This window comes from Oryctolagus cuniculus, chromosome 4 (assembly GCF_964237555.1).
Source record: "Oryctolagus cuniculus chromosome 4, mOryCun1.1, whole genome shotgun sequence".
In the NCBI taxonomy this organism is placed as follows: domain Eukaryota; kingdom Metazoa; phylum Chordata; class Mammalia; order Lagomorpha; family Leporidae; genus Oryctolagus; species Oryctolagus cuniculus.
Genome location: NC_091435.1, coordinates 122229530 through 122242531, shown reverse-complemented (window position 1 = coordinate 122242531; position 13002 = coordinate 122229530). Strand labels below are relative to the sequence as shown.

General features: G+C 42.0%; 1 protein-coding gene across 9 annotated transcripts in view; it reads left to right on the top strand.

The window, feature by feature from the left end:
- The first annotated feature begins 1898 nt into the window (after positions 1 to 1898).
- Positions 1899 to 13002, top strand: part of MLF1 (myeloid leukemia factor 1) — a 55082-nt gene continuing 43978 nt past the window's right edge. For 4 of the 9 annotated variants that reach the window (XR_011388085.1, XM_008266397.4, XM_008266396.4 and 1 more), the window contains exon 1: positions 1954 to 2132. Coding sequence is in view for 5 of the 9 variants with exons in the window: in XM_008266397.4 (XP_008264619.1) it covers positions 2086 to 2132 (47 nt within the window). In the remaining 4 variants the exon portion in view is untranslated. Of the gene's footprint in view, positions 2133 to 13002 lie in introns of all 9 variants that reach the window. The other 5 variants (XR_007924586.2, XM_008266393.4, XR_011388083.1 and 2 more) reach the window with 3 other exon arrangements.

Here is a 13002-nt window from a genome sequence, read left to right as displayed (position 1 = left end):
TGAGTCCCTTGGATTTGACTGAGCCAAGCTACTGGCATCACAGGGTGTCTAGCCTGCAAGATGACCTGTTGTTGTGGGATTTCTCAGCTGCTGTAATGGGACGGCCAGTTTCCCTAATAATTCCCCCTTTGTGTGTCCCTGCACATATCCTAGAACCACAACACTCCTATCTAATCTGAAATTCACATCAAAGTCTCTCTGGCCTCAAATCTTTTTCCTCCATCAACATTAAAAAAAAAAAAAAACACTTGTTATTAGATCCATTCTGCTTTCAGAACCTCCAGGTAGCTCTCTGGCTGACCTGTGTTTGGACCAAAGCTTTTGTGTTTTAACAACATGAGTCCAGGAAGAATTCCCATAGAAACAAGAGAGGGACATTTCTCACAAGGTTATTTGCCCTTAGTTCAACTCTATTTTATTACTATCATTTATGATATAACTTATCTTAATTTAAGCCTTTTTAAGAAGTGTGCCTTGAAATTTATAAATTTTTTGGCCTTGAAATTTATAAATTCTCTAGTATGTATATTCTCTCTGAGTTTTATTCTGAGGCCAGAAAGAAAGAAAATATCCTACTCCCTGGAAGAGCTGTGCCATCTTATCTGAGGCTGCGAAGTCTGCCCTAACTCCTGCCACCCATTTCAGGGAAAGGAGCCTGCCAGAGAACTTGGATAGAGGTGGAGGGTAAAAGGTCCAAGGATTAAATTTCCAGCTCCCAAAATAACCTGTGAGTACTCCTGCCACCTCCAAATCAGGCCTTGCACGCTTCTGCACTCTGGCAGACTGCCACCTCTGTGGCCTGATCCCAGGGGCCCTGATGAGCCATGGGTGTGGTTGGCACTCCATCGACACAGGACAGCCGCCTAGAGAGGCCGGCAGGGCCGCTGAATTCAGAAAGGATGTGCAGACTACGCCTTCTCTCTGCTTATGCCATCACTGTTCTTCAGGCTCCCTTCTTCGGCCTCCTTCTCCACCCGACTCCAGGCTCCTGAAAGGCCCCAAGACAGTGTTTTCCAAAAGTCAGCAATTTGAGTGGCACGGTAGTGATATTCCATGCACACCGCTGTATCCAAACCTCACCTGTGCTGTTAGCTCACTTTTCCACTGAAATCATTGCAGACTAGTTAGTAATGTATAGCACTGCTTGAAGTTTAAAACTAGTTTCCTTGCCATAAATGTAGATTACTTTTTAAATATAATGAAAACAAAAATATATAGCAGTGGAATTTTAGATGGATGTGGCTCCTCCTGCAGACCTTTGTCTGAATCTTGCTGTTAGATTACGGAACGCTGGAAAGATGTTGAAGACATTTCAGCTCGAAAGTCAGACTTGATCCTTGAATCAGAGACATAGAAAGAGGGCCAAAAAGAGGGCGACATTCTCATTTATTTCTGAAGCCATGCCTGCCTATTACACGCTGGGAAGCACTGCTTAAAATTTCAAACTCACAAAAGGCAAATAAACATGTGAAATCCTATAGGCTTCATCCTAATATCCTTCAAGAATGGAGTACACTATTTGTGAACTGTTCTCAAAAAGTTTTTGCACATCTTGGTCATTATTCGTGCACAGCTTTTGAACAACTACTGGGGAATGTTTCAGATACAGAACTAGTTCCTGCGTATCACAGAATATGGCAGGCCAAGGGGACTTTGGCTGTCCTCTAGGTGACCCTTCTGCATTTTTGTAGACTTGGGGGTCAGGGCCGAAGGCCATCTGCCCAAGGTCACAAAGAGGGTGGTCTTATGTTTTGCTTCCTGCAGCCCAGACAAGCTAGCCCGTCCCTCTGTAGGCTTGATGAAAAGTTGCCTTGCGAACCCAAAGCCAAACTCACCTCCACTGTGTTGATTGCGGTTGCCATGACAGCGGCGCATTGTTTCCCCCGCCTCGCTTTAGTGACGTCGGGGACCGCCGTCCAATAGGAAAGCAGCTCGGTGTCCACGCCCCGCCTTTCCCAGCGGGCACCGCCTTCGTGGCCGGGAGAGGAGCGTCGACGGTTCCTAGGAGGCAGGCTCCGGCCGCGGCCGCGGCGAGTTACACCGTTTTCCAACCAGTCCGCGCCCGCCGCAGCCGAGACAGCCAGAATGTTCAGGATGCTGAGCAGCGGCTTCGAGGATGATCCTTTCTTCTCGTGAGTGTCGGGGGTCAGGAGTCTGCGGCCGCACGGGAGTTCAGGGATCCTGAGGGGGCGGTATTTTGAAGGAATAGAGCGAGTTGTAGAGGGCGACAGGGACTTCGGGTGACTGGGGAGGCAGTTAGAGGGGGAGGAGGATTTGGGGGCGAGGAGGGCGGAGGTCCGAGCTCATACACACACCCGCGGTGCCGGCAGCCCTCGGCTGACTCTGGAGCGCCGCTGGCTTCCCGCGTTCCGAGGCCGCCGTCGCAGCCGCCGGGCGCTGCCACAGGTGGCTGGAGCTGCCCGGGAGGGCCCTGTCCACTGCCGATTTAATCCCAAATCGGGCCGGGGGATATCGTATCGGCTGACAGTCCCGTGGAATGGAAAACGTGTTTCAGACCCCTTTTTAATGTGAAGAGGGGTGTGTCCATGACAGCACCGCAGAGTCGGAGAGTTGGGCTGGGGGTTGCCCCGTGCGCTGTTAACTTACTGGGCTTGCTTGGTTGACAAAGCTAGCCTTGTTTGCAACGCGACAGCACAAGGCCGGGAAACAGAGACGGGGTGCCTGTAGCACCCCAGGGAGACAAGTGCCACTGCCCCATGAACAGATCCCAGTGAAGTCTTGCGATGCCCTAGTAAGACGGCGAACAGACACCGGTTTCAGCGATCTAGTTTCCTGTTGTTTTTTTTCTTTATTAAAAAAGTATTTCTCTTTTGGCCATTATATAAAGGTAATAGAATAATCCAGTTGGATCCCCCAAGACAGGACTCTTTGGAATACTTTTTTGCCTAAGAGTTTTGCCAGTTTGAATTTTGACTTGGGTATTCCAATTTATTTTGAGCCCTTAGAATTCTCTGTGCAATTTGGGGACCTTTTTTTTTTTAATTTATTTTTTATTTATATAAAGGGAACAAATTTCATGTGTTTCAAATATACCGTTTTAAGAGCTTCATACTTCCTACCCTACCCGCACTCCCGTCCACTCTCTTCATTTTTCTTTTAATTTTTACAATGACATACTCTCAATTTACTATATAGTCACAAGCTTACCCCGCCACTAAACAAACAAGTAGTAAGTAGAAAAACCACTGTTCCTCAAGCGTATAGACCAGTGCTATAAGCAATAGCAGATCTCAAAATGTCAATTTCACTTATATACATTACATTTTTTGTACCCTGAATATCAGTTACTACAAGTCAGGGAAAACGTGTTTATCTTTTTGAGACTGGCTTATTTAACTAAGCATAATGAGGAATAAATGTTTATTCTGCAGTTTACGGCACAGATTTTTTGTTTGTTTTTAAAGAAAAATGTTACCTTGGTTTAACGATATAAATATGAATTCAAAACCGAAATTCAGTGTTATGATTTTCCTCTTTTAAAAGCCTTTGAGAGTGGGGACTAAATATATCCGTAGACAAGTTGAGCTCTTGAAGTTGTTCTTATGTAGATGTGACATGAGTACAGTGGATAACAATTAAGACCATTATGACATACAATTTTTGAGTTGTGTTATATCCTTGATTATATCAAAAGGAGCAGTGGCCTGAAGTAAACTGTGAATATGCAATTAGTATCTTCTTTAAAATGTCTAGCAGAAGTGTAATTTAAACTCTTGGGTGACTCTTTCTGAGTAAAGGTAATGAACCTAAGAGTCAGGGTCAGAAATAGTAACAGACCACAAATAGTAGTCATACATCAAAGAGCACTCTGCTTGGGAGGGAAAAGCTCAGCAGTTTCATCAGTCTCTCAGTCATCACTGCTTGTAACCTTCTGCAGACAGCAGCCAAGCCATAGAAATGTAAGATCATTTTATCTTAATTCACTTTAATAAACTGATTCATGTTTACTAATTTCTTTCTTCACAATTAATTGTAAATAAACACTTGGGGGTAAGGGAGAGGAAGAGTGTGAGTTTGTAGTTATTTCGGGTTTCTGTCATCTGACCCACACCTTTCACCCCAACTCCAAACAAAATGTCCATATTTAATAGAAGTGAAATGTAAGGAATTCATAAAGATGACAACAAACTGGTTAAATTATCCACACACTTTAGGGGCCTAGAAGGGGAGTGGGACAGTTAGTCCATGCCTGCCATCTTTTATATAAACATTGTCCCTGTTGCTAATACTGTATCTGATCATTGGGTTCCACATGGGTAGTTTAACATAGAAAGAATTCAATAAATATTGTTTAATGATGATCTGGTGTCCTTTACTTCCTCTCTTATAGTTAGTTTGCCATTTGGTTGATAGCCGAAAGTATCATCTGCATTCACAAAATGCCATTGTTGACATTGACATTTTCCAATTAGAACATTACCATTTTCTTTCTTTTTAAGATTTATTTATTTGAAAGGCAGAGTTACAGAGAGGTAGAGGCGCAGAGAGAGGTCTTCCATCCGCTGGTTCACTCCGCAAATGATGGCAATGGCTGGAGCTGAGCCAGTTTGAAGCTGGAAGCCAGAGGCTTCTTCTGGGTCTCCCACGTGGGTTCAGGAGCCCAAGAACTTGGGCCATCTTGTGCTGCTTTCCCACGCCATAGCAGAGAGCTGGATCAGAACTGGAGCAGCCAGAGCACGAACTGACACTCATATGGGATGCTGGCACTACAGGCAGCAGCTTTACCCACTACGCCATAGTACCAGCCCTTGAACATTACAATTTTCTAAATAACCCATGAGATCACAATCAAGCATAATCAATATAAACACACTGTACTAATTTACCAGTTATTAGAAAGTAGACAGACAAAAGTATATACTTCTTGGATATAAAATTAGAATTATTAATTTGACACTGATAAACCATAGTCAAATTGTTAAATGCTTAAAAATTTTAACTTAAGTCTGGCGCTGTGGCTCACTAGGCTAATCCTCCGCCTGCGGCGCCGGCACACCGGGTTCTAGTCCCAGTCGGGGCGCCGGATTCTGTCCCGGTTGCTCCTCTTCCAGTCCAGCTCTCTGCTGTGGCCAGGGAAGGGGTGGAGGATGGCCCAGGTCCTTGGGCCCTGCACCCGCATGGGAGACCAGGAAGAAGCACCTGGCTCCTGGCTTCACATCGGCACAATGTGCCGGCCACAACGTGCCGGCAGCCGCAGCGGCCACTTGGGGGGTGAACCAAAGGAAAAAGGAAGACCTTTCTCTCTCTCTCTCTCTCTGTGTCTCTCTCACTGTCTAACTCTGCCTGTCAAAAAATTTTAAAAAATAAAAAAATTTTCAACTTAAAAAATGATTAAAATTTGTAGAATTCAAATATACTCTTGTTTCAGAGTTTACCTTCTAAGTGCATGTTAAATATTTCATTGGAAAACTAAATGAAACTAAAAGTTGTATTTTAAAATTTCATTTGATAAAAAATGTGTGTAATATTTAAAAAAATTTTGGTATCTTATGTCTCTGAGCTGAAGTTATTTCAATGAAAATTTGTAATACAGTATATTTAGGCATACCTTCCTAAGTAATACTTGTAACTTGATTAAAAACAAAGCTTAAAAGTTGACACTTTTTGGCATGAGTTTTCTCAAGAATACTACTTCCTCACATTTGTATTTGCTGAAGAGTATATGAAAGGGATGGGCATGTAGCACAGCAGTTAAGATGACACCTGGGACACCCAAATACTATATCACAGTGGCTGAGTTCCAGTCCTGACTCCGATCCCAATTCCCGCTTCCTGCTCATCTGTACCGTGGGAGGCAGTGGTGATGGCTTATGTAGTTGAATCTCTGCCAGCCTACATGATTGAGTTCCTGGCTACTGCCTTGGTCCAGCTGCAGCTGTTTCTGGTATTTGGGGAGTAAACCAGCAGATGGAAGATCTGCTTGTGTATGTTTGTGTCTGCATATGTGTGCGTGTGTACCCATGCTCCTCTCTGCCTTAAATACATAAAATAAAAATTGAAAAGTATATTTATAGTTAAGTAGGTGTGTTTAGACAGGACAATTAACTTGAGGTTAAAATGATTTTGGTAACTATACCAAACATTGAATTTTTAGTATAAAAGATAAATCTAATAAGATCCAGAATTTTCTACTTGGCACTAAAACTCTGAGTCTTCTGAGCTATAGGAAAGAAATTCTGATCAGGCAAATCTACAAAGAATACCTATGTTACTACTTATCAGCTGTGAGTAATTAAAGACTTAGAACAGGCTGAAAAATCTTTGCCTTATTTTTAATCACCAATTATGTTTTCCTTAAACCACTTACCACCTCATGTGTATGTCATATGTGTGATGATTAGTCGTCGGTCAAAGTAACTACATATAAAGGCACTTCAAAGTTTGTGGAAAATGGAATTGAGAGATAAGATAAATTTTGAAATTCATGCATAGTTTTTTCATAATCGTGTTTTCCATGACCTTTTGACGACTGCTTTTATATTCACAGTATGTTACCACTTCCATCTCCTTGCTGTCAGTTGGAGCTAAAACTTACTACATTTCCATAGTCTCTATTTTAACACTTTTTAACAAATATTTATTCTGTACTTAGGAATTAGTTGGCTATTAAAGGATATTGCCTTGACCTGGTCACTGAGTTGAGTGAATAAATTCCATGTACAAGGCATGCTTCAATTGTTTTCTTGATTGAGAACGTTCTGACAGCAGGAAATAAGAGAGTGGAATCTTAATCAAGGTATCATAGTTTATTTCTAATTAGTGTTCCACATATACCTCTCATCCTAAGCACTTAATAAAGGTAAGTTGAGAATATTCAGCTAAAATTTAAGGTAATTGATTTTTTAAGGTCCTACTCTGTTAAGACCTCCCCCATAGCTATTTTTAGCTCCTATTGTACTTTTCTCAAATATTTTACTATACAAATTTCTTGTCAATGAATTTTGTAAATTTTAAGATGTCTGATAGAATGAAGCTCTAAAATCCTTGAATTGAAAATTTTTCTAAGGTAGACTATTCATTTGGGGTATTCTTCAGTTTGTTGGGTAAAAACTGCTAAGTTAGGAGCCAAGAAGCACAACCTGACTATGGCAACTATAGTTAGTTACTGGCTAAAAGAATACTATTTGGTGGTCTCCACTTGCATAATAATGCCTAATTCTATCAATGCACAGTGTAGATATACACAGAAAAGGAGAGAAATAATTACAGGATGGCAAGAGGGCATAGCCATTCCTACAACCCTCTTCAAGGGCTTCTAAAACACCAACATTCTAAACTATGCTTCTAGACCTCAGAAAAACAGAATTGCCTTATTGAAATTTGGTTCATTCCTTAAGTACTTTATAGATTTCTATTATATATACAGGCCCAACTATGTGGAGCCTATTATAAATTTGTAGAAGTCATGACCCAAGACCTCAAGAGTCTTTTTTGAATGTTACATACTTTATTTATAATATCAAAATGTAGATCACCTAATTTTCTTTTCTGTATGGACTAGTCAACTTCATTGAAACTAGGAGTCATTTCTTTATGATCAAGAGAGCCATAACAATCTGCTGGCTAAGCTTTTGCCGCCATCACGTATAATGGCATGTAAATGATATAAGAACCTTATATAACAAAGCAATGCTTGATACTTAGAAGCACATCTATATTTTCACATAGGCCAAAGAAAATTATAAGGGGTAAAATGTGTGGGTGTATTTCAGAGAGTTTTTTAAGATATATTTAATTGCAAGTAACAACTACAAGAGAGAGGGGGAAAGAGAGAGAGATCTTCCGTCTGCTAGTTCAATCCCCAAATGGCCGCAGCTGTCCAAAGCTGGGGGCCAAAGGCTTCATCTAGGTCTCTCACATGTATTCAGGAGCCCAAGCACTTGGACCATCTCCCGCTGCTTTTCCCAGGTCATTATCAGGCAGCTGGATCGGAAGTGGAACAATCAAGAGTAAACTGGCACCCAAATGGGGTGTCGGCCTCGTAGGCATTGACTTTATCCACTGTGCCACATGCCACTCAGAGAGAGTCTTAAAAACAAGAATTTACTCTGAAAGGAAAAATTACCGGCTCTTTAAAAAAAAAAAAAAACAGTTTGTGTTGAAATAATTCCCAGGAGCCGCAGCATCCATTTAAGGGTTGACATAAATTTTTGTGAAAGGAGCGGGGAACAGTGTATTTTCTGCTAACTTGTGATAAACTCTGAAGGTAAAGAATATGGAGTAGAAAGTACATTGGGGGGCCAGCGCCGTGGCTCAATAGGCTAATCCTCCACCTAGCGGCGCCGGCACACCGGGTTCTCGTCCTGGTCGGGGCGCTGGATTCTGTCCTGGTTGCCCCTCTTCCAGTCCAGCTCTCTGCTGTGGCCCAGGAGTGCAGTGGAGGATGGCCCAAGTGCTTGGGCCCTGCACCCCATGGGAGACCAGGAGAAGCACCTGGCTCCTGCCTTTGGATCAGCGCAGTGCGCAGGCCACAGTGCGCCGGCCATGGCGGCCATTGGAGGGTGAACCAACAGCAAAGGAAGACCTTTCTCTCTGTCTCTCTCTCTAACTATCCACTCTGACTGTCAAAAAAAAAAAAAAAAGTACATTGGGACTAATTTCATTGAGTTTGGTTGTGGCTTGTGTTAGCAATCCTGAAAGGGGCAGTATTGCCATCATAACAGTAAATATAAGGAAATTTACCTGACAAATGAAAATGCATGATCATAAAAAAACCTAAAAACTATGGAAAATTTGGTAACAGAAATAATGTAACTCATTATTTTTGTGTATTTTATTACATTTTCCATATCTGTTTTTTTATTTTACAAAATTGGTACCAAGCTTTATGGTTAAATAATCTTTTTTTCCCTAATGTACTCCATGAGCATTTTCTGATCAATATATATTCTTCAAAGCATGACTTTAAAGTCTACAAAATATTGTAGATGTACAAAGAAATTTTTCCATATTTACAATTTAAATTATCACATTAGTTCATGTACATGAAACGACTAGTTTGTAGCCTGTGAATTTTTAAAAGCCTCATGATACCTCTATAGTTTTTATTCCTATGAATGAAACATTTGTTTTCCAATGAGAACAATATATTTTTAGGATACATTCATATGCAAGTGTAAACTTTTCTCAGTTGAGAAAAGAAACTCTAGATAACAATTTTAAAAATATAAAAACTCCTTGCTACCCCAAGAGATTGTTGGCTTTGATGGAAGTGAATTCAAGCATGAATTAAAAATCCAAACATTTGCCATTCTGGGTAGACAGGAATTGAACTCAGCAGAAGGCCCAACCATATTTCTCCTGAGTTTTGCATACAGGTGCAAAAGTCAAGTTGTGGGCCCACTTTTATCTCAATGCTTTTTTACAAAAGGCAACCTTTGTTCACATCACTCAAGAAATGAAAATTTTTTATAGCATTTGCTGTACATATGTATATAACTATGCCTTTTTAAACGGGAAACCCTGAGCAACACTTTAAGTGAACCACATTAGTTGATGAATTTTAAGCCCGATTACAATGCAGTGAGAATAAACCCCATCAGTTTTATATTTCTATAGAAAAATAGTTTAATGTTCATTTGTTCACAGAACAAAATCTAATACTGAAGTATTTTTCTTCATTGTAGTTAAATCTCATCCATTCATCTAAAGGAAAGTTGACTGACTTTCTTAAGTAAATGCAAGAACCAACATTTTGTTCTCTAAGCTTGTAACCACAAGCTAAGCTCTAAATGTCCAATGAGTATGAAGCACTAACCCAAAGGACCCCCTTTGGCATCACCCATTTTATTTATTTTTAAAGATTACTTATTTGAGAGGCAGAGAGAAATACCCTTCATCCCCTGGTTCACTCCCCCATTGGCCTTAATGGCTGGAGGTAGGCCGATCTGGAGTCAGGAGCTGCCTCCAGGTCTCCCATGTGAGTGCTTGGGCCATCTTTCACTGCTGTCCCAAGCCATAAGCAGAGAGCTGGTCTGGAAGAGGAGCAGCCAGGACTTGAACCAGTGCCCATATGGGATAGTGGGGCCACAGGTGGAGACCCAGCCTACTATGCCGCAACACTGGCCTTGCATCGCCTATTTTAAAACATCAGATACTAAATCTTTTAACTCCACATAGTTCTATTTCTTTATTTTCATTATGAAACTCTTCAAACATACTAAAAAGATATAACAAATACTTTGGAGTAATCTAGCTTTTGAGGTGAGAATTAGAAATTATTACTTTGGCAGCACATTTATGCATCTTAGGATTCCTTAGAGCAATCTTCAAACTATTCCTTCAGATAAAAAGCAGGGAGCTTTGGGTCCGGCGCTGTGGCGCAGTGGGTTGGTTAATGCCCTGGCCTGAAGCGCCAGCATCCCGTATGGGCGCCGGTTCTAGTCCTGGCTGCTCCACTTCCAATCTAGTTCTCTGCTATGGCCTGGGAGAGCAGTAGAAGAGGGCCCAAGGGCTTGAGTCCCTGCCACCCCTGTGGGGAGACCCGAAGAAGCTCCTGGCTCCTGGCTTCGGATCGGCACAGCTCCGGCCGTTGTGGCCCATTGGGGAGTGAACCATCGGATGGAAGACCTCTCTCCCTCTCTCTCTGCAACTCTTTCAAATGACTAAATAAATAAATCTTAAAAAAAAAACAAAAAAGTAGGGAGCTACAAATGCCAAATTTTGATTCCTTAATTTTAAAGTAACTTGATCTTCGGGTCATGATTTGGGAAGCATTAAAAAAAACACTTTTCTGCCCTCTAGAATATCAAAACAAGAGGCACTCATTGTGTGCTCTTTCTTTTTAATTTGTAAATTAAAACAATTATCTCATAGTGCTAGCTGCCTGTATTTTTCCTAGAACATGGATTCTCAAACCTTCAGCAGATGAAAAATAAAGGAATGATTGTCTTAAACTTTCTGTGCCCTCCCTATTCATAAGACAAAACTTAAGGCTAAAATCCTGCAAGATACGGCAGCAAGTAAGGAGCTTAAAGGTCACCACTCTGTGCTAACATCGTATTAAAAACTAAACAAACTTAAAAACCAATGTCTCTTCACTTCTGCCAGAGAAGTGAGATTGCAGGGCAAACCAGTGCCCCAACAGTAGGACACAGATGATCACAACTTAGCTGAGCAGCAACACATAGACCCTCCTCAGAGCCAGAGCCAGGGGAACAAAATGCAAACTGTAACTGATGAATTGCTAGAGGCTAGCATAGACAAGTGTGAGAGTTAAACTCCCGCAGGACTCAGTCATAGTCTTCCCCAGCCCACTTGTGTGAGTTTTACGTACAAGAACTCTAGTGGGGCCTCACAGTAAGTATCTGAGAAAATCTCCTGGGGCCTGGTGCTGTGGGAGGTGAGGCCGCCACTGCAGTGCCAGCCTCCCATATGGGTACTATTTAAGAGTCCTGGCTGCTCCACTTCCTATCCAGCTCTCTGCTATGGCCTGGGAAAGCAGTGGAGGATGGCCCAAGTGCTTGGGTGCCTGTACCCACATGGGCCACCCAGAAGGAAGTTCTGGGCTCCTGGCTTCGGATCGGCATAGCTCTGGCTATTGCAGTCATTTGGGGAGTGAACCAGTGGATGGAAGGCCTCCCTCTCTCTGCCTCTCTGGAACTTTGCCTTTCAAATAAATAAATAAATCTTTTAAAAAAAATCTCCTCTTTCTGCAGAGGGAGGAGAAAAGTAACCATTTTAAAATATGCTGAGCACTGTTTTTCTTAACTAGGGCTGTGGTCAGGAAAAACTTAAAAAAATTTTTTTTTATTATATTTACCCAAGCCTAACCTGCTGAGGTTTTATCAGAACCTAACCTACCTGGGGAAAGGGAGATACTCAACTCCAGCTTCCAGTCACCCTGTCCCAGTGGGAGGATTAGGAAGCAGTAATGAAACTCTTAATCCCAGGACACAGGCTGACAAAAAGACTGTGAATTTTATGGCCATAGAACACTATCTTCTCTCCCCACATCTTACCACTGTATTACTAACAGCCTACTTAGTGGCGGGTGTTTGGGCTAGCAGTTGAGATGTTCACATTCCTCATCAGAAAGCCTGGGTGTCTTTCCTGCCTTCAACTCCTGACTCCAACTTCCTGTTAATGCAAACCCTGGGAAGCAGCAGTGATGGCTAACGTGATTGGGCTCTTGCCACCCACATGGGAGACCTGGATTGAATTGCCGGCCCCAGTTGTGGGCATTTGGGGAGTGAATCTGCAGATGAAATTGCATATTCATTTTCCCTCCCTCTCTCATAATTAAAAGGCCTATTTTAACACAACTCCTTTTCCTCTATATATCATGTATGCCTTTCAACAACAAAACATTACATGACATACTGAAAAGCAAAACACAATTTGAAGAAACTCAACAACTTGGGGCCGTCGCTGTGGCTCAGTAGAACAAGCCTCCGCCTGCAGCAATGGCATTGCATATGGGCACCAGTTCTAGTCCTGGCTGCTCCTCTTCTGATCCAGCTCTCTGCTATGGCCAGGGAAAGCAGTAGAAGATGACACAGGTGCTTGGGCCCCTGCACCCATATGGGAGACTTACCTCGAAGAAGCTCCTGGATCCTTGCTTCAGATCTGCCCAGCTCTGGCTATTGTAACCATTTGGAGAGTGAACCAGCGGAAGGAAGGCCTTTCTCTCTGTCTCTCCCTCTCCTTTAACTCTAACTCAAACAAATGAATAAAATCTTAAAAACAAAAACAAAAACTGAACAAGTATCCAAGCCAGAGTTAAATAGGGCATGAATGTTGGAATCACAAGTATCAGACTAGGAGTTCTTAAAAGTATGGGTAATATGCTAAAGGCTGTATTGGAAAATGTAGACAATATGCAGGAACAGATGTAAGTCAATACATAGAAATTTTAAGGAAGCAAACAATGCTGATGATCAAAAACAGGAAGAATGCCTTTGACAGACTACTTAGTAGATGGCATGGCTGAGGAAAGAGTTTCTGAGGATATAACCATCAAAATTTCCAAAACTGAAAAGC